Source organism: Musa acuminata, chromosome BXJ2-4 (genome assembly GCF_036884655.1).
Source record: "Musa acuminata AAA Group cultivar baxijiao chromosome BXJ2-4, Cavendish_Baxijiao_AAA, whole genome shotgun sequence".
Lineage (NCBI taxonomy): Eukaryota > Viridiplantae > Streptophyta > Magnoliopsida > Zingiberales > Musaceae > Musa > Musa acuminata.
The window spans coordinates 47,721,123-47,748,414 of record NC_088341.1 but is presented as its reverse complement, the minus strand read 5'-3'; the positions used below and the strand labels follow the sequence as shown (position 1 = coordinate 47,748,414).

The 27,292-nt window shown below is 41.5% G+C and overlaps 2 protein-coding genes across 4 annotated transcripts; both read right to left on the bottom strand.

The window, feature by feature from the left end:
* Nucleotides 1-936: 936 nt before the first annotated feature.
* On the bottom strand, nt 937-3,787 carry LOC135611382 (transcription factor bHLH112-like). 3 transcript variants are annotated; one of them, XM_065107123.1, is made up of 7 exons: nt 3,226-3,787; nt 2,524-3,115; nt 2,283-2,399; nt 2,111-2,176; nt 1,893-1,958; nt 1,753-1,806; nt 937-1,648 (listed from the first exon to the last, which is right to left on the bottom strand). In XM_065107123.1, the coding sequence occupies exons 1-7, from the start codon at nt 3,552-3,554 to the stop codon at nt 1,499-1,501; spliced, it is 1,374 nt and encodes a 457-aa protein (XP_064963195.1). In that variant the 5' UTR covers nt 3,555-3,787; the 3' UTR covers nt 937-1,498. The 3 variants fall into 3 exon arrangements, with proteins under 3 accessions (XP_064963195.1, XP_064963196.1, XP_064963194.1); XM_065107124.1 differs by having other exon boundaries at nt 937-1,653; nt 2,524-3,118; nt 3,226-3,786; XM_065107122.1 differs by having other exon boundaries at nt 2,524-3,118; nt 3,226-3,782.
* A 15,062-nt stretch (nt 3,788-18,849) lies between these two features.
* LOC103982079 (F-box/LRR-repeat protein At3g48880) lies at nt 18,850-20,397 on the bottom strand. The gene is made up of 2 exons (XM_009398884.3): nt 19,957-20,397; nt 18,850-19,731 (listed from the first exon to the last, which is right to left on the bottom strand). Exons 1-2 carry the CDS (start codon nt 20,331-20,333, stop codon nt 19,206-19,208), a joined length of 903 nt encoding a protein of 300 aa, XP_009397159.1. The 5' UTR covers nt 20,334-20,397; the 3' UTR covers nt 18,850-19,205.
* Nucleotides 20,398-27,292: the final 6,895 nt, after the last annotated feature.

Sequence of the window (27,292 nt, the reverse complement as noted above, 5' to 3'; positions counted from 1 at the left end):
CAAGTTGATGCATTTGAGACAATCAATCCAATCCAATAATGAGAGGTCAAAAAAAAAAAAAAAAAAGCACGGGAAGCTTTCCTGGTGCATGTTAGTTGATGCATTTGAGATGCTGTGCATAATAGTTATGAATACTCGCTTGTACACTACTGATGGGCAAAAAAGAAAAAAAGAATGAATTTAGTTGGGTCGCGCACCGTCGTGCCCTGGACTGTGCTAGGAAATTAAGAAGCGGTTGGATGCGTGAGGGTGATCGTGTCCGTCAAACCTCCTCCCGCCCAGAGCGAAGCGAAGCATCTATTCCAAACCCTTTGCCATACGTGGCCTGACCCGTGCGTTGGTCTACCCTCTATGAGGCCAACGACAGCTATGCTAACGGGCCCCTCCTCCCCGCCAAGTTAATGGGCTAATCTGTCGTCCATCACCCCTACCCACCAGTTTGGTTTCCGAATTTGGATCCTAAGATGGATGTTTCCATCAACGATATACGAATGTTGTTTATGGACCTAGACGACTAGGAGAGAAATATATATATATATATATATATATATAATAATAATAATAATAATAATAATAATAAGATTTGAATTCAAGATTTTATGATAAACTATCAATCAATGTCTGATTCTTTTGTAATTAGTTTATAGAAAATATATGTGTTTCATGCTTGTTCTCATCCTTAGACAAACAAGAACTTATTTATAAATAAGAAAAAAAGATGATCCTCACGCTTCTTCCTATAAACGTCCTTGATCGTGATGATCCTAGAATAAGAAACACGAACAAAACTATTCCTTAAGAAAAATGAAAAGGAGAAAAAAGAAAAAAGGTGGGGGCGGGGGTTGTTTGGGGGAATTGCTTTCATGTGGGCCATGTTCTGACTTCCACTACCGCCAAGAGAATATATAAACAAATGAAAAAAAGTAAGATGCTTGGGATCAAAAGGACCACACCCTTGCTGTTCATCGACTCAATTATTCCAGCTGATTTCTTTTTTCCCTTATGGAGAAAAAAAAAAGAGGAGGGTGGTGGCAGCAGCCAGCTCCCCCCGCCCCACACACACATTAAACAGGAACAAGAACCACCTTTCTCCATTCCCTTGTGCTAAATTCATCAGCAACCAAAACCCTAGCTAGCTATCCCCCACTCGCTAAATTAATCCCTATGTAAGGTTGCTTTGCCAATTTTAGCAGCACTTCTTCCCGTTCCTCAAATCACCGCCTTGATGAATCGTCGGACAACAGTGATAATGCCCTCCAGAGCACTCCCGTCCATGGTTGGACTTACATGTAGCTTTGCCAACACAGCCTGTCCCTCGAAGGGTTCATCTCCTTTACTACCTGCATTTCCTCCATCGTTTTCTCTGCCAAGTTTTGCATATCTTTACAAAGCGACATAATTGTGTCATAATAACTCGAGGGTTTTTTTCCCAACTGATGCTGCTTGTAGGGAGGCGTACGTCCATGCCTCCCCTGCCCCACCCTGGTAAGTCTCCTCTCTACCTGAAGGTTCCTCCAAACGTGGGGTGCCAGAAGTCTGCCGTGGTTCCGCTCGTCACCGGGTAAGTGCTTGCAATCGGAACCAAACATAGCCCTCGGCTTCTAAGATCCGGCCTCGGTCCTTCACCGTCCTTCGACTTGTTCGAGCCCTGCACTTTTTACAAGCCGATACGTCAGCTGTGATATCTCATTCGCGATAATCCGATCAAATAAATTGACGATCAAGCCACAAAAGAGTAAGACGCTGAAGCACCTGTTGCTGTTGTTGCATGGGGTGGCCATTCTTCAAATACGGAGTGCTTAAAACCTAAGTTTGGATGAAAATTATTAGCTGCTGGAAATGATGCTTCAAGCTCTAATCTTATGATGAAAAAGCATGAACGAGCGACTTACGCCAACTTGATCGTGAAGGAACTTGATGTACTCGATGGCCTCGTGAAGAACCGATGCAGTGTCGGTCTGAAAATAAATAAAGAGGAAATGATTCAGATATAAAGCCAGGAGTGATGCTTTCAAGAGTACCTGGAAGGAAGACATGTACCTAGCACAAGTTTCCGTCCCCCGAGAACATGATGGAAAATTGTGAAGGAAAAAAAGAAAAAGGAACTCACCTTTCCAAAAGGTGAAACTAGCTGCTGGAGAGCAGTGATTCTGTCCCCTAATTTCTCTTTCCGCACCTGCAAACATGGAATATAATTTTTTCACACATGTCAACCAAAGCAGCGGATCTCAAACTGCCTGCCATTGATTGAAATCAATGTTCGATCTTGCGCGTGGCTGTACCTTAAAGCTCGGTAATGGCGATGGTGTCTCTATTCGCGGCTTCTTGAATGCAGGATCTTGACCAGGTTTTCCGCTCGAGGATGAGGAATACGAGTCTCGAACTCCATCTGAATTCGTCTTTCCAAAAGAAGAGGAAAAAATTATGAGAAAAAAAAAAAAAGGAGAGCGGTGCCTTCAACACCCACAAACCCTTACTTGTAGAAGAAAGTTGATAACTCGCGTTACTCTAATAATATATTACCATATCTGTGAAATTACTGCCGATATTTTTCTCGTCAAAAACCTGCTTGTCGAGCTGCGAGGGTGCTGTTGAGCAAGAGCCTGAGTTCGTTTCGCTGACGGAAGCAGTGGCCGTCGCATTCCAGAAGGGAGCGTTGTTGGAGAACTGCAGCAGGTTTCCAGGATGATGCTTCGGAGGTGAAGATCTCAGCAATTGAGGCCACGACGATTGGAGCAGCTCGTTCGTGCTATCCCGACAATCCATCATCGGTGACTGGTAATTGGTGACCCAGTCATCGTAAACAGGTGGTTGCAGCGTTCTACTCTCGGCTTCTAAGATACCCTGCAACATCGACGACGGGCTTCCGTAGGAGGATGAAATGATGAGGGGGTAGCTGCTAACACCGACATCGCCTGACTCGTTACCGGAGCTAAGATGATGATGGTCTAATACGAAATTTTGGTCCGCATCCCTTGGAAGATTCATGGTTGTCTCGATACCCGTTTGGACTTGATTGGATTCGATGGATTGATATTGCCCGAATATGGCTCTTGCACTAATTTCTTCGTGGAGCATGGCATGGAAACTGGTCTCGTCACCCCTCGCACGATTCCTACTTCATCGATCATTGATTTATGTCAATAATCAACCGCACAGATCTAACGGTAAGTGATATATGAAGTCGCATGAGCATTAGATGTGAAAGGAAACATGAGAACTTACGCTGAACCTTGAGTGCTCCAATCCATGGAAGGAGTTGCGCTACCCAAGATAGGTAACTGCAAGGTGGAGTTGATCACGGAAGGGGCGGCAGTCGCTTGCTGGACCTTACGACTGCCTCGGAAAGTCACAGAGCTACCGGAGACCGATGATTCGTCACAGAACCGAGCTTTGCCGTCTACCAACTCGGCCGCCGCCCAGCTGGAGGCGTTGCCGGCTATGTCTGGGATGCACGAGACTGCCGCTGGCATGTCGATGGCGGTGATACTCCTTGCGGGGTTCCACACGCTGCCTCCGTTGCATGTTCCAGCTGTCTGGAAATCGTCCGCCATGGAGCTGTGCAGCTCCACTTCTCTAGCGTTTGGCTATAGCTTCCTTGGGATCTTGGGTTGGACGGAAAGAGTTGGGGGGGATGGAGTCCCGAATCGCTTATATATACCAAAAACCATTTTGAGGGTGGACGATTTGGGTTGTGACCACACGTTTGCTCCCGTTTGACCTTTGACAAGGGAAAGCGTCAAGATGCGAAATGGAACGAAGCGGTTTGCTTTTAACCAATTTACATGATTGTCACAGACTAATGTGCTCCCTTTTTTCCGCAGAATTTTTGTATATTCGCTTCAGCACAAAGGAAAACGATGTAGACTCTTCTACTTTAATCTCCTGATCAAGACACGAAAGGAGACTAGTAAGGCCTTTGCTCTAGCTACAGAAGAGAGAGAGAGAGAGAGAGAGAGAGAGAGAGAGATTAGACTTCTGCTCACCTCCAGTATCCATCTCAGAGACACGGATCAAAACCGATGTATAAAGCAGTTCATGTCCCACGTCTAAGGGATGCAACCCTAATATTAATCGCACGCGTCCACTCGACCGTGTGATCTGTGTCTATTATGCACTGAGATCGGTACAGATATTTGGTTGATTCTTTAAAGATCTTATGCCTGGGCCCAAGAACCCCAGGATTCAGTTCTCGCCATGTACTATTTCATAATCTCTCTCCCGTTGTGCGTCATACCCATCGATATAGTAAATAGTTAAATGCCAAAAGAGCTATCTCATCAGGAACACTCAAATTAATTATATGTAATTCGAATTCCCAATCACCAGTGGCATCCAACTGAGAATAATTTGTGTCTTCGTGAAAGAAAAGAAGACTATTAGTATGGCGTCTATATTTTAAGAAGCGGCAACCGGACGAAGGGGGCAAAGGCTGCGTGCATCTAAATGCAATGATAATGGATTATAGAGTGTTTGCCATATGGCGACGTAATGTATCATTTCATGTGGAAGAGTATAATTAACAATTAGGTAGTGAGACGTAATCAGCAATACTTAATTACTAAGGTTCATCCAACACCAATCTACGGAATATACTGACGCAACAACAGTGTAGCAAGCCAAGTAGGACTTGGCTTTTCATCTTGCTGGTGAAAATAGAATTCACTATACCGATAAAGGAAATATGAAGCTGCAGCTTGCATCATTGGAATCGAAATTGGAATCAACTGCATTTTTTTTTTAATTGGATTGGATTGTGGTCCTCCTCGTAAACCGAACCTGGATGGGTGGGCGTCCAACGAGCATAATCCGCAAGCACAAACGCCAGTTTAGTATTCTCACGGTGTCTTCTATTTTGTAGGTAGGGAGGGGAAACAAAGGAAAAGAAAGTAAAGAAGCCCACCATTCTGGGTCCGTGTCTTCTGGTACGCGATAAATGGATAACTCTGGTCGCTCCATTCCATTTGTTGCACTCCTGCTAGAAACAAGAAGTGGAGCTGTTCCATGGTCCTCTCTCTCTCTCTCTATCTCTCTCTCTCTCTCTCTCTCTCTCTTTCTCTCTCTCTCTCTCACACACACACACACAATATAAACGAGTGTTTTTTCGAATGTTGGGTTGATCTGATTCTTTAATTTGTGGCTAAATCAAAACGCGAAGTAGGTGAGGATTGATTGGTTAGTCTCGATCAGTGGGCCCATAGTGGACACCTTTCTACTCAACGAGAATTTTATAATTCCTATTACTTCAAGCAACGTACGTGTTTTTCAGGTTTGTGCCCTAATTATCGATCTACCTTTTTATATAATCCTAGAGGCCATTTCCTTCATGTCACAACTGTGCAAAGTGTTCTCCCTCTGGGTAAAGAAAAGGTGCCATAAAAATAAAAAATAAAAAAAGTGACAATTTGATGCTTTGAATTATAGCACTATATCCAGGATTTAGTCCTCAGAAAGCCAATCGTTCAATCTTTATTAAAAGAATAAAAAATAAAAAAGGCATCTCATAATCGTTCAAGATATTAGAACACTGTGCGGTTAAAGGATGCTCCATCCCGGTCGGAAAGCATGATTTATATTGTATAAATTTTATCCAAGCATCTATGACATTACCTTAGAAAATTTACATCTTTTAGATATTACAATGACTTCTTCCCATGCTGTTTGATTAACACTTCAATTATCTGCTTAGGCCCCTCCAATGATTCGTCTTGTTAGACTTGACACCCCATTTCGACCATTTAATTGGAGTTTGCTCTTTGTCGCTTACCTATTCAACCAATCCTAACTCCAAGATAATCCGTGGTGGTTCAACAGCTTCTCCTTCGGTCTGCCGAAAAGGGCTCTTTTTATATATAACGCTGGTCAGTTTTAACTCTGTGGATACGCTCTTAAAGCCTGAGTCCAACCCTGACGAACAAGATGATTACACTCGTTAAATCCTCGGATGATTAACTAGGCAACCCACGGCATGGTAATGATATCAGTGGTTGAATGTTTGTGTGTTTTTAAGATGATGCCAAGAACTTGTCATTCTTTTTAGTATTTATAAAGCCAACTACGTACTGTCGCACTCTGGACCTTAATCCAACCAATGACTTGCTCACGTACATGTGCCCTTTTTTGTTTTTGCTATATCTAAAGGTTCAGTTGATGTGGTAAGGTGTATCTTGATTCAGAAATCTTGCTTCGCCTAAGACATGAGTCGGCGGTATCATTAATAGGTGTTAAAACGCTTGGAAATTAATTAAGCTCATGGGTACGCGTTCTGCACCTTTCTCATCGTCGCTTGCTTCAGCCGCCTCTCAGATTATGTATTTGAGAGTTCATTTCGAGTTCGTCAGATGCGTTGCTAGAAAAATAATTTATATAAAATGAAAGAGGCAGCCTATTGCAAAAGAAGACTAGTCTACAAGGGGGGTGAACATGCATGTATAATATTGGCCATCGACACCTGTGTTCTTCCCTGCAGGAGAGGAGAGGGGATCCAATCTACCATTCTTCAACGAGTCGTTATCTGCTATTAATATGTCGCTCCTCCGTGTTTGTTTTAACCTTAAATTCCATCAGATTACAAGTTTAATCCGGAGAGGCCTACACGCGGATTCATGACAAATTTGCTCCCATGATATGCGGTGCGTTGACATGGAAAACAAACGTGATTTCCTTCCTACTTTATTACTCGTGTACCAAACTGATGCTCCTCTTGACGTGAGAATAAGGTTCGAAAGATGCACCTTTTCTCTTAAAACTAAGGATGTATAATTTCTTTTGACCGGTACAGCGAGTCATCTGCCAGAATAGTAATAACTATTTAGGGACGAACCATTCAGCATTCATCCATGTGGCTTATCAGTCTGCCAATCGTCTGAGAATTTTCGTTTCTATTTTTTTTTTATTTTATATTTTTTTGTGCGAATCGGATCCATAAGCTCCGACACACTCGCCGACGCCGTCCACGAGTCAAAAAAGAAATGCACTGGTGCCAAGGCGTTGCGGTGGTGGTGCGCAAGTCGAGGAGGAATGATCACCAACGTCCATGAATGAATGTGGTTTTTGGACTCCGATCCCAAAGCGTACCAGATCCGAGTGAGGTCATGCTGGTGACAGCGATGTCGTAGGTCAGAGTAGGTCCCACAGAAAAGCATGCGCGCGTGCTCCGGACCAACCTGAGCCTGACCCCCTTTCTCTCCACTAGGAGTCAAACGAAGCCCGTGATCGACACTCCGCACATTCCTAGCCCCCCCCCCCCCCCCCCCCCCACCCTTTTCTTTTTTTTTTCCTCTTTCCTTTTTATTATTAGTATCATTTTCCTTTCCTTTCTCTGTCCTCCGTGTGTCCATCATCCAGCTTTGCCTTTGCCATTTGACGTAGGACACACGTACCCGAATAATGCTGTGGGAAATGACACAGTCCATCATCCATGTCTGTCCCTCTTTCAAACGCAATTAGTGTTTTTAGTCTAGCAGATGTGTTACGTCAACTCGGCAATCATTTCTTTGTATATACCGAGGAAAATCCCTATCTCTCCCATGTATTTCCTTTTTCTACATTTGAAATGAAAAAGAAGTTTGCTTGCCACGCCCAAATCACGTGAATCGAAGGACACATCAACTAGCTACGGATATCTACTACCCCAAACAAAACAAAGAAAATTAGATTACCATAGAGATCAGCTCGACGAGGACACTGATGTGCAAGGAGAAAGGAAAATTGCTGAATTGCTTCTTATAAAATTATTCAGGGGATCAATATAAAAAGCCACCAAGACAGTGATTGGTTCTACTCACGCAGCTTCTGGAGTCCGATATAAATAGTCGGATATATCATTGGTTTGCCGTCTAGCGGTGAAGAAGACTGAGTGGGAGCCACAGCCACAGCCACAGCCACACAGGGACAGACACTTCCGGAGCCTGACATAAACCAAACTCCTCTTAGCAAATTTTAATGACGGAGAGAAGTCAGTGCTATATGATACTTAATGAAATACTATATCTCAATCAAGATGGCTCACGGTCCACTTGATCATATATATACAGTCCATGTAGAGTAAATCTAGATAAATAATGAAATGTGGTCTTAAAATCCTTTATTCTCTCTCCCCCTTCTTCTCCGTATATCATAAAGATGCTTTCATTTGTTTCTATTTTTCTTGGCAGCACAATATTTCATCCTCAAAATTTCAAGATACAGAAACTACGAGTGCTTCACCGGAATCGCTCTCGTTGTAACCGTGGAATTTGGTGTTACCACCCAAAAAAGGAAAAGAAAAAACAAAGAAACTTGATAGGAAAAGAAGAAAATGGTTCAGCATCTTGTTTCCATCTCTTTTGTGAAAGTTTTCAGATTCCTGTTTCTTCAAGGTACAAACGCAGAACCGACCGATACCAAATGGATTGATTGTCTAGGTGGGAAGAATGCAGCCATTTCTGCCGACAAAAACCAGTAGAGCACTCAGATGAGAAGATGGCTCATGAATATTCTCTTGCACCAACTAGATGAAGACATATCGAGACATTTGTGGGGGCATGAAGATGACCGAGTAACACATGTCAATCCACATTCTGTAGACACAGCATGCAATTGTCGCCAAAGTTGATGTCAGAAACACTCCTGCCTGGCTACCATCTAAACATACCAAGGAGAATATACTATATAATACCTGCTGTTTTGATTGCAAGCCTTGTATCCTAATAATCAGCATCACGTGCATTTCTCTTGAATCCTCAACATGATTGTTGCCAAAGTTTGCTACGTATAGACAGGAAAACAATAATCATGTGAAAAGCATACATCCAGTGACGTGAAAATAACAATAATAAGGCAACACAACCTGGTTTCGCTGCTCTTCTCCGCCTTACCACTGATACATTAACCATGGGCGGCTTTCCCAAAGATCTTTTGCGCAAGGGCGGCTTCCAGAAAATGGGTTGACTCGATGGACTTGACACGTCCTATTGACACAAGCCATGGTGGAGCAAATGAAGTGAGATGCCGTAGTCCTCCAAACCACCATTCCTCGGTCAACTTTTCATCATCAATGCGACAGGGTGGACCCAATTCCCCATGTGAGGTAACAACGAGTCCCAGTCCTCTTCTTCGGAGGGCTTCATCATTGATTATTACTTGTTTATTCTTTTGGTGAGAATTTTGCTTGTAGAGGAAAGGTCTTGTTACCTGTTAATAAAGAACCATTATTAGGATAACAAAACCATTGCCATAAAATTGTTTTTTTTCTTCCTAGTATTAACTAACAAGTAGGACAAACCTTGATTGCCAACTATCTCGGTGTGTGGTAAATTAAAAGGACCATGAATAGGAAATCATAGTGTTAAAGAAGTAGAGTTATTGCTTCAAGTTTACAGGGATAAGTAGCACAAGTGGGAGGCAACCGTTCCCGTTTGTTGATGACAGATAACGAGAGAGAGAGAGAGAGAATATAGGGTGGCACAAGCAGACAAAGAGCAAAATCCAATGGGTTGGATGGGTTTGACCTTTCTCAAGGGTGGAAAGGCAAGAACGAGTATGACCTAACTTCCAATCGGGAGGACCACAGACGACCAAGGTGTGCCCAAGTCAAACCTTTATCATTTGGAGTTGTTAGTCAGCGAATAAAGGGCAGGCTTCAACCCGAGGCAAGTCAATACTGATTTCGTTGGTTGTCCACAAACGACAAGAGCGTTAGGGAGAAAGTCGCAAGTAGAACAATATTCATTTGTGCCAAGTGAATAAAGATGGTCACTCGCATTATTGAGCATCGCCAATCATCATCATCATCATCATCGGATATTTATTTGTACCACGAAATGCAGTTCTATTCACAATTCGGTCGTAACTATAAGCCTCTCGAGTGCCATTGTACTCCAAATTGATAAGGTGGTCGACCTCCTAGTTATTGACAACCTACGGGTGGTGGTGAAGAAGTCCGGTGGCTTTTTACGGACGCATCATCAGGAGCACTACATCTGATCTCCTGGAGGTTGATCCGGTGCTTCGAAATCCTTGGAGCATAGAAAAACATGATTTAGATGCCAGTTATGTGAAAGGAAAGGAGAGGAAAGGAGAGGAGAGGAGAGAAAGAAAGTGTTGGTAAAATGTTATTTGATCTGGAACCGGAGAGACAGAGGAGTTATTTGCTGTTTTTACAGAACAGCAATTTGTATGTTGGGTTGTTGCATCATGGTGACGATTTAAATTTGAGGGATGCTTTTAAAAGCGACACCGACCCGTGAAACGGGAGGTGTTCCACTGGTCCGGTGATGGAGAGCAAGAGGAGCAGAGCAGACGAGGGATGGTTCTTTCCTTTGGCCATCATTAACGATGCAACTTTGTCCCAACTTCCCTCCCTCTATGTAATCAACATTGTTTTAATATACATACATACATACATACATACATACATATATACATACTATCTTAAGAATAAGGCGTTTTAACTTGTGCTCTATATCTCTTAAGAATAAGGCGTTTCATATTATCTGTCGATCCAAGTCTGCCATTAATTTCTGATTCTACATGCTTACGTTGATTAAATGGATCCCGGGTTTATAAGTTTATGACAAAACTTCCATGTCTTCCTCTAAACACAAAAGTGCCAATGGGCTATCTCACCAAGCGCAGTCCAAACTAATCTGACAAATGGGCTGGACTACACAGGAGTCCAGGCATGTCGGTCACCATTCCTCTCATCATTTACACGGAATCCGATTGATCTTTACTTTAAGAGAAGAAAGAGGTCGAGTCTGCAGCGGAAGTAAACATGCCAAAATGACAATAAACAAAGCATTTAATTATTTATATTATTTGTTATTATGTTCTTATACTTTACATAATTTAACATCAATCACATGCCTTACACATAATAAATAAAGCCTTACATTTTCATTACGTACTCCCTTAAACATAATATTTTTCGATGTTATTATACTCAAGCTCAAAACATCTTTGTTTTATTTTTGTTGAATCCATATTTCCCTTCTAAAATCATACTCCTTTAGCAATGAGAGCTATTATCATACTCCTTTAGCAATAAGAGCTATTACAACAATCATTCATCGTTGGGTTCATATGAGTACACTTCGAACCCCCTCAACAATAATACCTTTGGCACAACAAATGTTATACTTTTTCTCTCCTGAGCCAAGTGATATCAAAGTGCATTAGGTACGTGTCACTAATTCTTTACTAATTCTCATGTATTTAACACAATCTAATAATACTACCGAATCTGGATATCATATGACAATATGCTCCAAAGATGACATCTTCAAACCATGTCAATTTTTTTTATCTTCATACAATCACAAGCTCTCTATGTGACCCTACTGAACCCATAACTATTATCCAAGAACAAAAATCTTTACATTGACAAAAAGTCAAGTGTGAGGAATATGATACCCTACTTCATAATACCACATTATAACGGATAAAGCTATAAACAAAGTGTTTGATATACTGTTTGTTAGGAAACTATCAAGAGAGCATCACATGTGCAGCAGAAAAATAAAACAAAACCATTTCTCAAACAAGGAGCATCAGATTGCCGCATAATGACCGTGAGCGTAAAACTCAAAATCACAAAACCGCATCGAGGATGAGACGTTCTCACATAGGGGAACTTGTTTATCCCCTAAAACGCATATCCTAGTCTGACGGATGAAGGAGCTCTTGCGAACTCCTCTCTAGCGATGATCCACACGGTGAACGACAACGACGATATACCTCTTCCTCGCTGTGGGTTCTCTCCTCGTGACAACACATCACCACGCAGCAGCAGCAAGCAAGAAAAGGCCGACCCTCTTGTGGTCCTCTCACACAAGAGAGGGGGCTCTCACAATAAGGGAGAGATGGGAGGAAGAGATGAGGAGGCCGGCGGCTCTAGGGGTCTAGCTTATGATCCTTTGAGCTCCACTCCTATTTATAGAGAGCCCATTAATGAAAACCCTAATGGATCATTCTTAATTGATATTGGATTCCCATTCAATAACCACTAGCTTAATGGGTATTGGATCCCTATCCAATAACCCCTCTAAGCTCCATGTTCTATTAGGTCTCATCTAATGGATCTATTAAAACAAGGGTAAATAAGGCTTATTGGATATCTCATATCCAATCCTCTATTTATCGAGTCATCCACCGCTTGTGTGTGACTCTCTAGGCCTAATACCGAGCTGGCCATTGGTTGCACCTGTTAAAACCCCTTTTGACTCAACAAATTATTATCCCCATAATAATTCACTTAACTCATTGACTATGGACATACTAGGCTACTACGCCATAGTCCCCAGATGGTATAGGAGGATCTAATCCATTGAACATATTTGCTCTCAGTTACCGTGTATCTATAGTCTCTCATACATCTAATATCTTAAAGACTATATATCAGACATGGTGTTATTAGACACATACGAAATCCATCAAAGTCTCACTCTTATTGGATTCTGTCGAAGAACTTATTCTCTCTCAATCTAAGTGACCATGGCTAGAGATTTGCCTAAGTGAGAACACACGAAATATTCCTCTTACGATACAAAGAGTGGATAATCCTTTGTTGATACTCGATTGCCTTCATACTACAATTCTCGATGACCGTCTATACTAGATCTAGAACTTCCAAACCTATAAATCTGGTTTCAAAGAACGGAGTACTCAAATAAGGTATCATTAGTGTCTCAAGTCTAAGGACCAGGCACACAATTGGAATTACAGAATTTTTGTCTGACGATGAGGTATCATTAACCATCCAGCATTCTATAAGTGGATCATTCAGTGAACTCATTCTCCAATAAGCACCTACACTATATCCCTAGTTATCCCTAGTATCGCTACACAAGCAGCTATAAGATTAGTTGCCTCCATCATATGGATGCGTATATAGTACACTGGTTTGTTCGGTTACCTCAATGTCATTCTCGAGTAACTTATGACCAGGAATATTTAGAATTTATGTTTAAAAACGAATTGGTCTCATTATCATGATCTTGCTAGTTATATGTGCCCCCTGCAAGCCAATCACATGAGTGATGACACATGTGATACACTACATAATCTCTTTTGGTTAATATTAATAATAATATTTTCTCATTTTATATTATGTGATGAATATATATTGTGATGTTATTGGATCTGTACAATGAGAATTGGATCATGATGAGATTATGATAATGACTAATTCGCCTTTAAATACAGATCTCAAATATTCCTGGTCATAGATTACTTAAGAAGGACATCTAGATAACCGGACAGACCGGTGTGCTATATACCCGTTCATATAATGAAGGCAGCTAGTCTCGTAACTGCTTGTGTGGGGACACTAGGGACATAATACAGGTGCTCATTGGACAATGAGTTCATTGAGTGATCCGTTTATGAAACGCTGGATAGTTAATAATATCTCATCGTCATATAGCGATTTCATAACCTCAATTATGTATCTGGTCCTTAGACTTGAGACACCAAGGATGTCTTGTTTGAGTACTCTATTTTTTTTATACCAGACTTATATATTTATAAGTTCTGGATTCAATACAGATGATCATTGGGAATTGTAACTAACATTGCGAAGGCAATTGAGTATCAATAGATTACCATCCACTCTCGGTATCATGAGAGGAATATCCCGTGTGTTCTTACTTAGGCAAATCTCTAACTAGAGTCAATCGGACCATAATGAATCCAAAAGCGTGAGATTCAGATTGAGAGAGAAGAGTTCTCTCGGAGAATCCGATTAGAGTGAGACTCAAAAAGATTTCATATTGGCCTAACAACACCATGCTCTGTATATGATAATTGAGAGAAGATATATCTAATGGATTATATCCCCCTATACCGTTTGGGGACTATGGTGTAGTGGCCTAGTACGCCTATAATCGATGAGTTGAGTGAATTATTATGAGAATAATAATTTACTAAGTTAGAAGGAGTTCCGATAAGTGCAACTCACGACCAGCTCGGTATTTAGCCTCGAGGGTCACACACATATGGTGGATAATATGACGAATATAGGATTATTGAATATGAGATATACACTAAGCCCATGTTTTAATAGATCATTGGGAGAAACCCAATAGAGCTTAGAGTGATTATTGGATGTGGATCCAATATCCATTAAGCCAATGATCATTGGATGGGGATTTAATTCTCACTAAGAAGGATCTATTATGGTTAGTTAAAGAAGACCCTCTATAAATAAGAGTTGGGACTAAAAGAGTCATAGGCTGGACCCTAGTGTTGCCACCCTCCTCATCTCCTCCCCCCTTCTTTCTCTAACCAACTTCCCCCTCTTTGGCATGAGAGGACAGCAAGAGGAATCGATCCCTCCTTGTGTGCTGCTGTGTGGTGGTGCGCAATTACAAGAAAAGAGCGTATTGTGCGAGGAGGTGTGTCATTCCTGTGTCCATCGTGTGGATCACCGTTAGAGAGGAGATTGTGAGAGCTTCTTCATCCACAAATAAAGATCTACGATCCTAGGAGATATACGAGTTCCTTTATATGAGAATGTCTCTAGTTTTCGGTTTCTTGAGTTTTATGCTCTTGATCTTCGCACAATAATTTAATAAGATTGATTTTGGAAACCAAAATTTATTTTTATTTTCTACTACTTATGTGATGCTCCCCTAGGTTTTCCAACAGTGGTATTAGAGCCAGGTTACTCGTACGATGATTTGTTATTAACTACATGTTGTGTTGAATCAGTTTCTTGTAAATAAATTATGTTTTTTTACTGATTTAAGATTAGAACAGCATAGTTTTTGGTGTATAAAGTGTTCTGTCACTTAAGAACTTCTTGACATTAGATTTGACAAGGAAGGAGGGCAGCAACCTTTGCTGCCCTACAATATTGATCGAGGGCTACTTGCAGCCTTGGCCAGGGCTACTTGCAACCCTGGAGCAGCATTGGTTGCTCTCGACCTGGCCAAGGGTGTCTTGGCCGAGAGCAGCCCTTATTGCTCTCGACCTGACCGAGGGCTACCTGGCCGAAGGCAGCCCTAGCGGCCAAGGGCACCTTGCCCCATGGATTCGTAAGGTTTTCAAAGTTGGATTAAGGGTTAATCCAAGTCCTATTGATTAAGAGTTAATTTAAAATTAATTAAATAATTTAATCGATTATATATATATATATATATACACATATACATATGATGTGTTATTGATAGATGATCATGGACCATGTGTGATGTGCATATATGATTATTATTTAGGCCTGCGAGCCTCCATCTCTCTCATTAAATCCGACATGTATTTTTATTTCCCTCAAAGTTGTACCTCCTCTTGATGAGATCAAGGGTTCTCTTATATATGATATATATATGTTTGGGTTTGCGTGCCTATAATTGAGTTGTAATTGCATGATAAAGTGTAGCGTGGGTGTGGAGGTGCCAAGGACCGATGAGGATGAGATGGATGATCACTGAACATGGAGATGCATCGAGACACACATAAAGATTTTGTGAGTGATCATGCCTTTTGGCTCAGGCCTGATCATACTAGGTTATGGTCCATGATCATCTTGTTAAGACCGTATCGACACTAAGAAGGGGGATGAATTAGTGCTTTTAAGAAAAATTTTGATTTTAAAATTTTCATTCGACGAAAACCGATAATGAAAGTGTGTTTTACTTAAAGTAAGTGAACTAAGCAATTAACTCAGAAAGTAATAGCAATGAAAAACATAACAGAAATGCATACCAAATTTATAGTAGTCCGATCGTCGCGACCTACGTCAACTCCCAATTCCTCTTCTATCGAGGCCACTAGCGTTCACTAACGATCTTCTTTCAATGGGTGAAGACCAACTACCCTCTTTACAACTCTTTCGCCCTTTCACAGATTTAGGAGATAACATTTACAAGTCTCACACCTCTCTTAGAATGATCACAATACTTTAAGGAGGAGGAGGAGGACACTAAGCACTTTTTTTTTTTACAACTTTTAAACTTAGAATCACAAGACGTTTTGTTCTCTTTTTGTGCTTTCTCAAGCAGGAAAGAGTAGTTACAGGTTCTGGTAAGGCCTAGGAGATTGGCAAAAGACAAGGTGGACCTAAGGATGAGGAATGGCACAAAGGTTGCTGCTATAGCCATTAGTGAGGTCACCCTACATTTGTTCGATGGAGCTATTCTTGCATTAAATGCATGCAACTTCGTTCTTTCGATTATCAAAAATATTATTTTTATTTTTTATTTGACAAATAATAGATATAAATTAATTTTTGAGAATAAGACTGTCCCTAGCGTTGGAGCTAGCTCGCTTGTAGGCAAAGGAAGCCGAGCATAGGCTTGCGAAGACCTGGAGGGTACTACCGAGGATGAGGTGAGGGCATAGGGCCACTGAGGCTTGGGTCCCTAAGCTATCCTTGGTGTTGGAGCTGGCTTGCGGAGGCCCGGAGGGTGCTTCCGAGGACGAGGCAAGGGCATAGGGCCGTTGAGGCCTAGGTCCCTGAGCTATCCCTAGCGCTGGAGTTTTCTCACTTATGGGTAAAGGAAGCTGAGCAAAGGCTTGCGGAGGCCCAAAGGGCGCTGTAGAGGACGAGGTAAGGGCGTAGGGTCGTTGAGGCCTAGGTTCATGGATTGTCCCTGGCATTGGAGCTGGCTCGCCTATAGGCAAAGGAAGCTGAGCAAAGGCTTGTTGAGGCCCGAAGGGCACTATCGAGGATGAGGCAGCGCGTTGTAGCAAGGGGACTGAGGAATCGTTGCGGGTCGTTGTTGATGCTCCGCCAACGCTAGGAGAGAGCTCATCGAGGCCGTCACGAGGCCCTACTAGACCTCGTCCAACCTCTGGTTCATAGCTTGGAGTTGAGCTTTCATCGAGGGTTCCCAAGAGTCATCAAACTACGCCTATGACTCTGGCAAGGCTCTGATGCGGCTTAGCAAAACGTTGCACTTTACTGTCGAAAGGTGCGACACGGGGTCGCTCGTCCCTCTTAGCTGAAGAGATCCTTGGAATATGAAGCGTCGACTCCTCAATTAGACTTCGACAAGAAGAGGTGCAATCGACGATTCAAGGGCAAGTTGTTATACTGGGATTGCCAACTAAGTCAATTGAGGGAGAAGTCAGGTAAAAGGAACGAGGGTCTCCCTTATTGCAGGGTCATCTCCTAGCCATCGATAGTCCTGCACAACAGGTCTACGCCGAGGGTTCCCCGACTCAACCCCTCTGATGCTTAAGTTAGCGAGAAGCGAAGGAGAAAGACAACAGTATGACCTGTGTAAATGAGAGAGTAGAGAGGCTATTACTTGCCTATCTTTGTAGTTTGGCCTAAGGCATACCTTTTATACCTGGCCCCCATTACTCTAAAGGGTAAAAGCCTTAATAAGAGCGACTTGGCCCCCATTACTCTAAAGGGTAAAAGCCTTGATAAGAGCAACTTGTTGTCTATCATTAATGCATAGGAGAGAGCTGGAGAGAGCCAATATTATTCTTATCGTTAAGGGAAGTTGAGGCCAATATTATCTCTATCACTTTTCTTCATATATTTCTGAAACTATATTTAGTGACTAAGAACTTGCCAGCAAAAGCAAATATAATACAAATATTAATCTTGAATGTTGTCCGAATTGATCACCAAATGTTGACGTATATGTGAACTTTTTCATGCATTCGCCACTCAGTAAATCAATACCATACTCACGATTGCAAACAAGCTCTTCTGCCTACAGGAGACGTGTCTCATCATCCCGGGAAGCAATTGATCATCTCCCACATCAATATATGAATTTCCAAGTAGTTCACCTTTCTTTCTTTCATAAGGAATTGATGATATCAATCAACATAATCATTATTTCTTATGGATAAGTTAAAAGATAAAGTCCTTAGCCAGAAAGACATCAGAATCAATTAGGACAAACTTGAAAAATCATTTCATGACGAATGATGGATAGTCAAATATGTCAAGTTATTAACCGATTCCCTAAGGTCGTGCTTGCCAAGTACCATTTGGCAATTATAAAGGTTAAAATTGCAATAGTTCCACCGAACAAGAATTTTGTCTCTCTTCCCTTCTATGTTCTCAGGTTCTTCATCGGCACCATGAGAAAAATAACCCTCTTCTTGTAAAGCATGCCCATAACACGAATTTAACGCATTGGACAGCTAAGCAAGCGTTCAGGTGAAAAGTTGCACAAACCTCTTATCATATCTATGAGTAGTTGTTAATATAGCACTACGTCAGATGATATTTGTAATCATCATTTAAACTATATGATATTAAACATTGTCCACTAACTGTATCCCCTCCATTTTCAACCCTACTCTGGTCTCATAATAGTCTTTTCGTATGCATGAATATTATGAGTACAACTAATGTTTTTTTTCTTTTTTTTGCACAGGAGATTTTTATTTATTTGTTCGAAACATAAAAAACAACTACACATAGAAAATTGATGTGAATTCATGCCAGAAGCACATTAAATCACCTCAGACAACTATGAATAAAAAATTTCAGTCCAGCTTTATCAAAAACAGAAAAAGATCGAATGCTATATTTGAAAATCTACAAATTATGTTTCCTCATTCCAACTCATGAAGCAACCAAGAAAATATTTGTAAGATACCCTGTACTTCTACCAAAGCAAAGAAACATATTATACTGGACCAAAAATAGATACACACTAAACATGCTTTTAAACAACAGAAGCAAAGCATTGCCAAAGTAATGACATTTAAATACAGTCATGAGTAAGGAACATAAACTCCATAGAATGGACATGCTTTCCAACAACAGAAGCAAAGCATTGCCAAAGTAATGGCATTTAAATACAGTCATGAGTAAGGAAGATAAACTCCATAGTATGGACATGCTTTTCAACAACAGAAGCAAAGCATTGCCAAAGTAATGACATTTAAATACAGTCATAAGTAAGGAAGATATACTCCATAGTATGGACATGCTTTTCAACAACAGAAGCAAAGCATTGCCAAAGTAATGGCATTTAAATACAGTCATGAGTAAGGAAGATAAACTCCATAGTATGGACATGCTTTTCAACAACAGAAGCAAAGCATTGCCAAAGTAATGACATTTAAATACAGACATAACTAAGGTAGGTCCCAAGATAAATTCCATATTTGTATACACAAGAAAAAGGCCAATTTAAGAAAGCCAGATTTTCACCATGTAGAGTAAACGAGTGCATAATTCTCTGCATTAGGTTATACCTGTACGTGAGCATGTATTTATTGCATATCCAACTCATAACCATTGCAGCACATCAAGAAAGTTCTGTCAGCCACTCCATCACCTTTCGGTCCAGCATGCACTCACAGGATCTCTGTAGGAGCCAGTCCTCCCCGCAGTTGGAGCAGTCCATGAATTCACCCAACTCGAACCTCGAGTTCCATATAAACACCTTCAGACGAGAAGCCTTCTGAAGAACCACATCAGTGATTGCGGAATTCTCGTATCCAGAAATGTCAAAATGCTCAAGTTCCTTTAATCCATCTATAAAGGTAATTATAGCTTGTGAGGAGATGACGGACTCTGTTATCTCAAGCTTCCGAAGAGAGGGAAGGGACTTGCAGATCACGGACGCCATATCTTCATCCACGAACTCAGAAAAAACGCTGAGCTCCTTTAAGGAAGCGCAGCATTGGTTAACGTGTAGAAGGACTTCACTCCTGATGAGATTCTCGTCCACCGCCATGCCTCTGAGGAACGCGAGTTTTCCAACAGCCTTGCGGAACATTTCCTCGTCCATTTCTGGGTTTGGCAGACTGAAATAATGCAACCCTGGACACCTGAAATTTCCGAAAATTAATTGGATACATCACTACGAATTTTCACAAAGAAAATGTTGAGACTTCAACAAGCAAGAACCCCCTTTCCTCCCCCCCGCCCTCTTTTTTTGACAGCCTGACTTTTGACCGCAAAAAAGAAAATCCAGATGGAAAAACAACACCAACATTCAAGAGGAGAGAGGAATCAAAAAAGCAAAGGATCATAATTCGTATTAGAGGAATCGCCTTTCTGCAACATATAAGAGATCAATGTCGTCGGCGAAGAAGGGGAAGTAGATCGATTTCAGGAGCTGATGGCCGCGGGCGATGACCGAGTGGAGGATGCCGGTGAAGTCGGCGTGGTCGTCACCATGGGCGCCGAGGCGGCGGGAGAGGGGTTCCCACTCGCGGAAGTCGAGCTCCCGCCAGCAGAGGGGATCCCGCGCGGCGTCGCGCCATGAGGAGCAGACGAAAGGGACGCCAGCGATGAGATCCGCCACCCCCAACCTCCCGAAGATCGCCACCAGGAGGTCCCGGTTTAGGTCATCCCACCGTCTACCGCCACCCCCTGCGACGTCGGCGTCGGAGATCTTTCCTCCCGGTGCCCTTTCCCCGGTGGCCATGGGTCATCGGCCTCGGGTTGCGATCGGCTAGGGCTTAATAGGGTGGGGGTGGGAGGGCATCTAATTGGGCCACGAGGGATGCTTACTCACTTATGCTTTTCTTTTTTTCTTTTTTCTTTTTAGAAAAAGAACAAAAACTTTACTAATTAGAATCAGAACATACGGGAAAGTTCGCGTCGGAACCAATCAAATTCAGGGACCCAAAAATAAAAAGCTCAGCCCAGAATTTGATGTTGTTAAATCAAAGGATAACAATTGATTAATTGTATCCAAGAAATTACAATCTCACTTGATGTAACGTCTCGGCACAGCGGAAAGGCAGCGGTATAATATCTGAATTAATTAATTTGTAATCTTATACACCCACGTAATCAGTATAAATAAATAAATGCAAGGGAATAAAAAAAAATATAGAACCAATATAAATTTATGTTTGTAATTTTACCCTTCTTAACTTATGATTTTCAATTAGGGTCTTTTCGAGAAGTAAACTCCACAGATAGGTTCTTTTCTAGAAGGTACAAATATGATGTTTTACGTAAGATAGACCTGTGAGGACGACGTGCACTCCCGGTGGATTTCCTCACCTTCCATTTGCATGCATGCATGCTGATGCAGAACTGACAAAAGCGTGCTGGAAATGGACACCGAACTCTATCCTCGATTACATATATGTATACATATTGGTTACGTCAATATGAGGAGGCTCCGTTGATCTCATGGCGCAAAGGTCAAAGGATGGTGCAGCCACTAAGAAAGGTTTTTGGTTATGCAAATGCTCTTAAACGCCTATCATACAATATATTTCCTCCCAAATTCACAGGAATCGGTCGATTGTGTCGACGATTCACGTTTGAGACACGTATGGGCTCATGTCCCATAAGTCGGCGACTATATTCTTCCTCCTCGTTTAAATTTTGTAAAAAAAAATAAAGTACAAGTTTACAATATCAGTATTGTTGTATCCGTTTATGCCATGGTCCAAGGACCGAACCAGAACCGACATGGTTTGGTTCGGTTCTAATCGTACGATGATGTTCACGTGATCGCTTGGAGGGACGAATAGAGAGGGAATGGAGGATCGGGACCGGTGTCTTCTGGTCGACCCGAAATGGAGATGAGGTTATCTCTGATGTCGAGTTCCTGCACAATAGGTCGATGCGAGAAGGGAGATTCCCGACTTGACCTCTCCGAAGCTTAAATCAGTTTTTTAGGAGTAGTGATCAATGTCTCTAGCATATGCTTGGGGGTGGCGTTTTATACCTCTCATTGAAGGTTAATCCTACGCAGGCTGTTAATGACCACCGACATTCTAGGTGGCTGATTCATCTACTCCAAATGGCATGGGTCGATTGTTCCGGTTTCGCACCGCACAGGGTTATTTTGTTTGATTTTGGGTATTACTTTGTATAGTCCTGAGTGGTGTGGTTACTATTGTTTTTGAGTCTATTGTGTCGCTTTGAGATGTGATCATTTGAGTTACTTTTAGATGCATGTTTTATGTCAATTCGGAGGTGCCATCTTAGTTCTAACGTGGTAGCCAATTGTCATCGTAGGGTGATACCAAAATATCTCCTATCATTCTTTCTCCTCTTAGAGGTATGCCTCGGGTTTCTCATAGGGGGACTTGGGGTACATCTTTTTGACTTGGGCATACGTCCACTTTAGTGAGTCTACTAGTTGAGGTGCATGGCTCAAGAGTGTATTAGTTTGGTCAAGGTGCGGTCTTCGGGTCTTCTAGATAAGGTGCGCAGCTCGAAAGCATATTAGCTCAATCGAGGTGTAAGCCTCAGGTTTTTATGTCGAGGTGCATGACTCAGGAGCATGTTAGCTTGGCTAAGGTAGAGGCCTCGGATCTTTATGCCAAGGTGCATGGCTCGGGAGCGAGTCTATCTTAATGAGCTCCACTTTGCCTAGGTGTAGGCCTCGAGTTTTCTAGCTGAGGTGCACAACTGATAGGACCCTAGCAAGGTTGGGTCCTTCTCAACCAAGAAGCAGCTAATAAAAGACATGTGAGATTATAATAAAACCCACCTAGCCACCCCTATCCTATAAAGAAGAGTGGCTAGGGTTTATATTTGGGCCTTTGAGCTTTCTAGCCACCGCCCCTCCTTTTACTGGGCCAGTCAGATAGGGTTGAGGGCAAAAGGGGTAACTCATTTAGAAAGCAACCCCTAGGGCTAGGGTTTGGAGCCCTATATAAGCATGTGGCCTCCATCTCTTTGAGAATAAGATCTATCTACAATTACAGTCATTTGGTCGACTTCTAGGAGGGTGGAAGATTCTATCATCTGGTATCGGAGTAACGATCTTATTGCTTTTGCTGCCACCTCTACCGCCCACCACTAATCAAGTAATTCCCATAATTGTTCTTGATGTCGCCATCTCCACCGTCATCTTCTGTCGTAGATCAAATCAATCTACTATCGTCACCTCCAATTATATCAAGAGATCTAATATTCTCCTATCACCAATACCTTTTGTTGCTGTAATTTCTCATTCAAAATATCAAGAAGAAGATTTTTTATCTATCCCGTGCTATGAATTCTTTTCATCGTAAAAGTTATCATCTTTGCGAACGAAGAATTGCTGCAGAAAATTTCAATCGCATATTGTTGCTTTTAACCGATCTATTTGTTATCCTTTTTGAACGAAATTTCTTATATGCTTCATAGATCGTCTTGGCTTCTATCTAAGATTGATCTATTGAAAAATTCATCTCTAAAACATTCTTGAGTTGCTGCAAATTTTCGTCCAAATCGTTGGAATTTTTCGATGAGAATTCTGCTATCTCAACTTGCACTGATTTCCTTGCTGTTATACTGCAAAAATCTTCTTGATAAAATTTATCATCATTATTGTTATCTAAACCAAGATTTTATTGTCAAATTCCCTCCTCAAATCTCTTGGTTTTGCTAAAAATTTTATCGTGAAATCGATGTTTCTTCAACGACAATTCTACTCTTACATACACCAATCCACCAATCCTTTCAGCCACCACTTCTTTCAATCGATACATGTCTTTAACCCGACAACAAAAGAGAGATCTTAATATTACAAGTTTGAAGGCATATACTATGACATCTGAGGAGACAATCAATACTAAATTCGAAGCCTTCGAATGGAGGATAAGATTCAGACTCTCTTTATCGAACTCAGTTTGGGCCGACCACCGAGCCCGAAGAAATCACATCAAGGAGAGAGCTCTAACTGAAGAGATAACTTCCAGGAGAGGGGAGGCTCTGTGACCAATCACTACTACTCACGCATAATGGTGGACTTCCCTAGATTGGAAGAAGGAGACCCGATTGGTTGGATCTCGTGTGCGGAACGATATTTTTGGTACCACAAAACTACGGACACATCTATGGTGGAAATTACAACTATACATCTTAAAGGGGATACCATATAGTAATTTGATTGGTTTGAACATACTTATGAAGTCCTATCATGGTGATAATTCAAAGAAGGACTACTAATCCGCTTCAAACTAACCGATTAAGAGAACATTAATGGACAACTAGCAAAGATCCGACAAACCTCCACCATTCAGGAGTATCAAATTAGGTTAAAAGGTTATCGAATCAAATTTGTGATTAGTCTAAAAAATAGCTATTGGGGACCTTTATTGAGGGCTTGAAGCCAGAGATCCGGGGAGAAGTTAAAGTGCGACAACCGTATATGCTTATGGCAACTATCTCTTTTGCATGACTTCAAGAGGAGAGATTGAACCATGAAGCCCGGAGGACTAGGGTCACTCCCTAACCAGCAATACTGAAGCCCTCAGCTCCTCCTATTGTCAGCCGAGCCTATGCACCAAAAAAGTTAATAAGAGAAGAGCTTCGGGAGCGATCTGCGAAGGGGTTATGTTGGCATTGTGACGAGCTGTGGAGCCGTGAGCATCGCTGTAAAAACGGGAGACTTTTGTGATTGAACCAGTAGAAGAAGAGGTTATTGAATATCCAAAAAAGAGCTTTGAACATGAAGAAGAAGATATGGAAGAAGAGCCATAACCGACCGACTTTATGGTACACGTGCTAACCGGCTACTCGAACCCGCAAACGATGAAAGTTGGAGGTCTTCTCAAACAACAACTGACCAATATTCTCATCGACACGGGTAGCACTAATAACTTCCTATACAATAAAGTTGTTGCTCGGATGGCACTCCACATCAAAGGTTGTAGCAAGTTCGACGTAAAAGTCATCAACGACAGAATCCTAAAGTGCAACCAAAGATGCCCGCTTGCTTGCTGAAGATCAAAATCTTGCCCAATTGCTTGCTGAATTTGCTGACATTTTTACTAAACTGCACGGTCTTCCTCGTACTCGACAATATGACCATCGGATTCCAATTCTTCTGGGTAAACCACTAGTAAACACTCAGTCGTACCATTATCCTCACCTTCAGAAGAATGAAATCAAAGATATTATAAAAGAGATATTTAAAATAGGGGTGATTCAGCCAAGTTGTAGCCCCTATTCCTCACCAGTGCTACTTGTACGCAAGAAGGACGGAACTTCGCGGATGTGCATCGACCACCGAGCTTTAAATGACATTACCGTCAAGGAAAAGTACCCAATACTAATGGATGAACTTTTTGATGAGTTAAAAGGAGCTTGAGTCTTCACAAAGTTGGACCTCCGATCCGATTATCACCAAATTCGGGTATATGAAGATGACATTCCAAAAACTGCATTCCGCACATATAACGGTCATTATGAATTCTTCGTAATGCCTTTTGAACTCACTAATGCTCTTTTAACTTTTTAAAGTCTCATGAACAATATTTTTCAGAGCTTTCTTCGTAAATTTGTGTTGGTATTTTTTTATAATATTCTCATTTATAACCCTTCTCTTGAGACTCACTTTCAGTATTTATAGGTTGTTTTGACGATCCTTTGGGAAAATATTCTTTTTGTTAAGTAGTCAAAGTATAGCTTTCTCCAGCAAAAAGTAGAATACCTTGGGCACATAATATTAGAAGGAGTGGCGGTAGACCCAACAAAAATTGAAGCAATGCAGGGCTGGCCGAAACCTACAAACGTGAAATTACTATGCGGGTTCATTGGACTAACGAGCTATTACCAAAATTTTGTGAAAGTCTGTGGGAAGATCGATGCACCCCTCACTTCTCTACTGAAATAAGATGTCTTTCAATGGTCGAACAAAGCCTCCACTGCCTTTGATAAACTTAAGGCAGCCATGACGACGATGCAGGTGCTAGCGCTACCAGATTTCAATCGACCCTTCGTCATTGAAGTTGACGCATCTAAAGTCAGAATTTAAGTCGTTCTCCTACAAGATAGTCGATCACTCATATACACCAGCAAGGCATTGTCTCATTCTCATAAAAAAAATATCAATATATGATAAGGAGATGCTCGCCATTGTGCAGGCAGTAACGAGGTGGAGACCCTACCTGATCGGCCGACGATTTCAAATTAAAACCAACCATAGAAGCCGTAAGTACTTTTTAGAGCATAAGATATCATCCCCTGAGTAGCAAAAATGGGTAACCAAACTTCTAGGATTTGATTATGAAAGTATTTACAAAAAAAAAAATGTTATTGCAGATACACTCTCACAGCTACTTGAGGAAGCTAAATTTTTAGTCATCTCCCTTCCTACCACCGGCTTCCTTGAGAACATTAGGGAGGAATGAAAGAAGGATACAGAGATTAGTAACATCATAAAAAAATTAGAGAAGGATCCAAGTGCAATAGCCTACTACACTTAGGATTCGAGGGATTTACATTACAAAAGTCGCATTATGCTTATACCCGACTCCCCTTGTATCAAAATCATCCTGCACGAAATGCACTTCACACCTTCAGTAGGGCACTCCAGATTTCTGAGAACCTACAAAAGAGTGAAGTAATTTTTTTATTAGAGAAGGATGAAAAAAATTATTTCTGAATATGTGGCACAATGTGATGTATGTTAACAGTAAAATGGTGAAATGGTGGCGAGTCCAAGGAAGCTACAACCACTACCCATACTAGACTCGGTATGAACTGACATCTCCATAAACTTCATCGAAGGGCTGCCACCTTCCAAAGGTAAAAGCACAATCCTCGTGGTGGTTGATCGACTTACGAAATATGCTCATTTTTGTGCTGTGAGAAATCCCTACACTACTGCTAGTATTGCTCAGATTTTCATAGAAAATATTATTAAATCACACGGGATGCCAAGATCCATTGTAAGTGATCATGATAGGATCTTCACTAGTAAATTTTGGATCGAGTTATTTCAGTTATAAGGCACCAAACTCAAGATGAGTACAACATATCATCCATAAATTAATGGCCAAACAAAGGTGATGAACATGTGTTTAGAAACGTACCTTTGGTGTTTCGCTAGTGATCGGCCACAGGAGTAGGCGAAATAGATCCCAGGGCTGAATGGTGATATAATACTACATATCATTCATCTATAAAATATGCCACATATGAAGCATTATATGGTCGATCGGCCCTTATGATTCTAAAGTATATAATTGGCTCGGTCAAGGTAGATCAGGTCGATCAAGATTTAATTGACAGGAACAAACTCCTACAACTACTAAAGGATAATATCTCTACCGCTCAAGCCAGAATGAAGTAGCAAGCTAACACACGACGAAGTGAAAGAGAATTTTCAGTAGGAGATTAGGTTTATCTTTGCCTACAACCATACAAGCAACTCTCCATCAATACACGAGCCTCCATGAAACTATTCCCATGTTTTTATGGGCCCTATTAGATTACAAAGCGCATTGGAGCCATGGCGTACAGACTTAAATTGCCTAAGGATGCCAAAATTCACCTTGTCTTTCACATGTCATACTTGAAGCCTAAGTTGGGAGAACATGAGTCACCATAGATCCAACTACCCAATACCACTTATGATGGAGATATTCAAGCCCAACCACAATCCATTCTCGATCGTAGAATCACGATACGTCGTCGACGTCC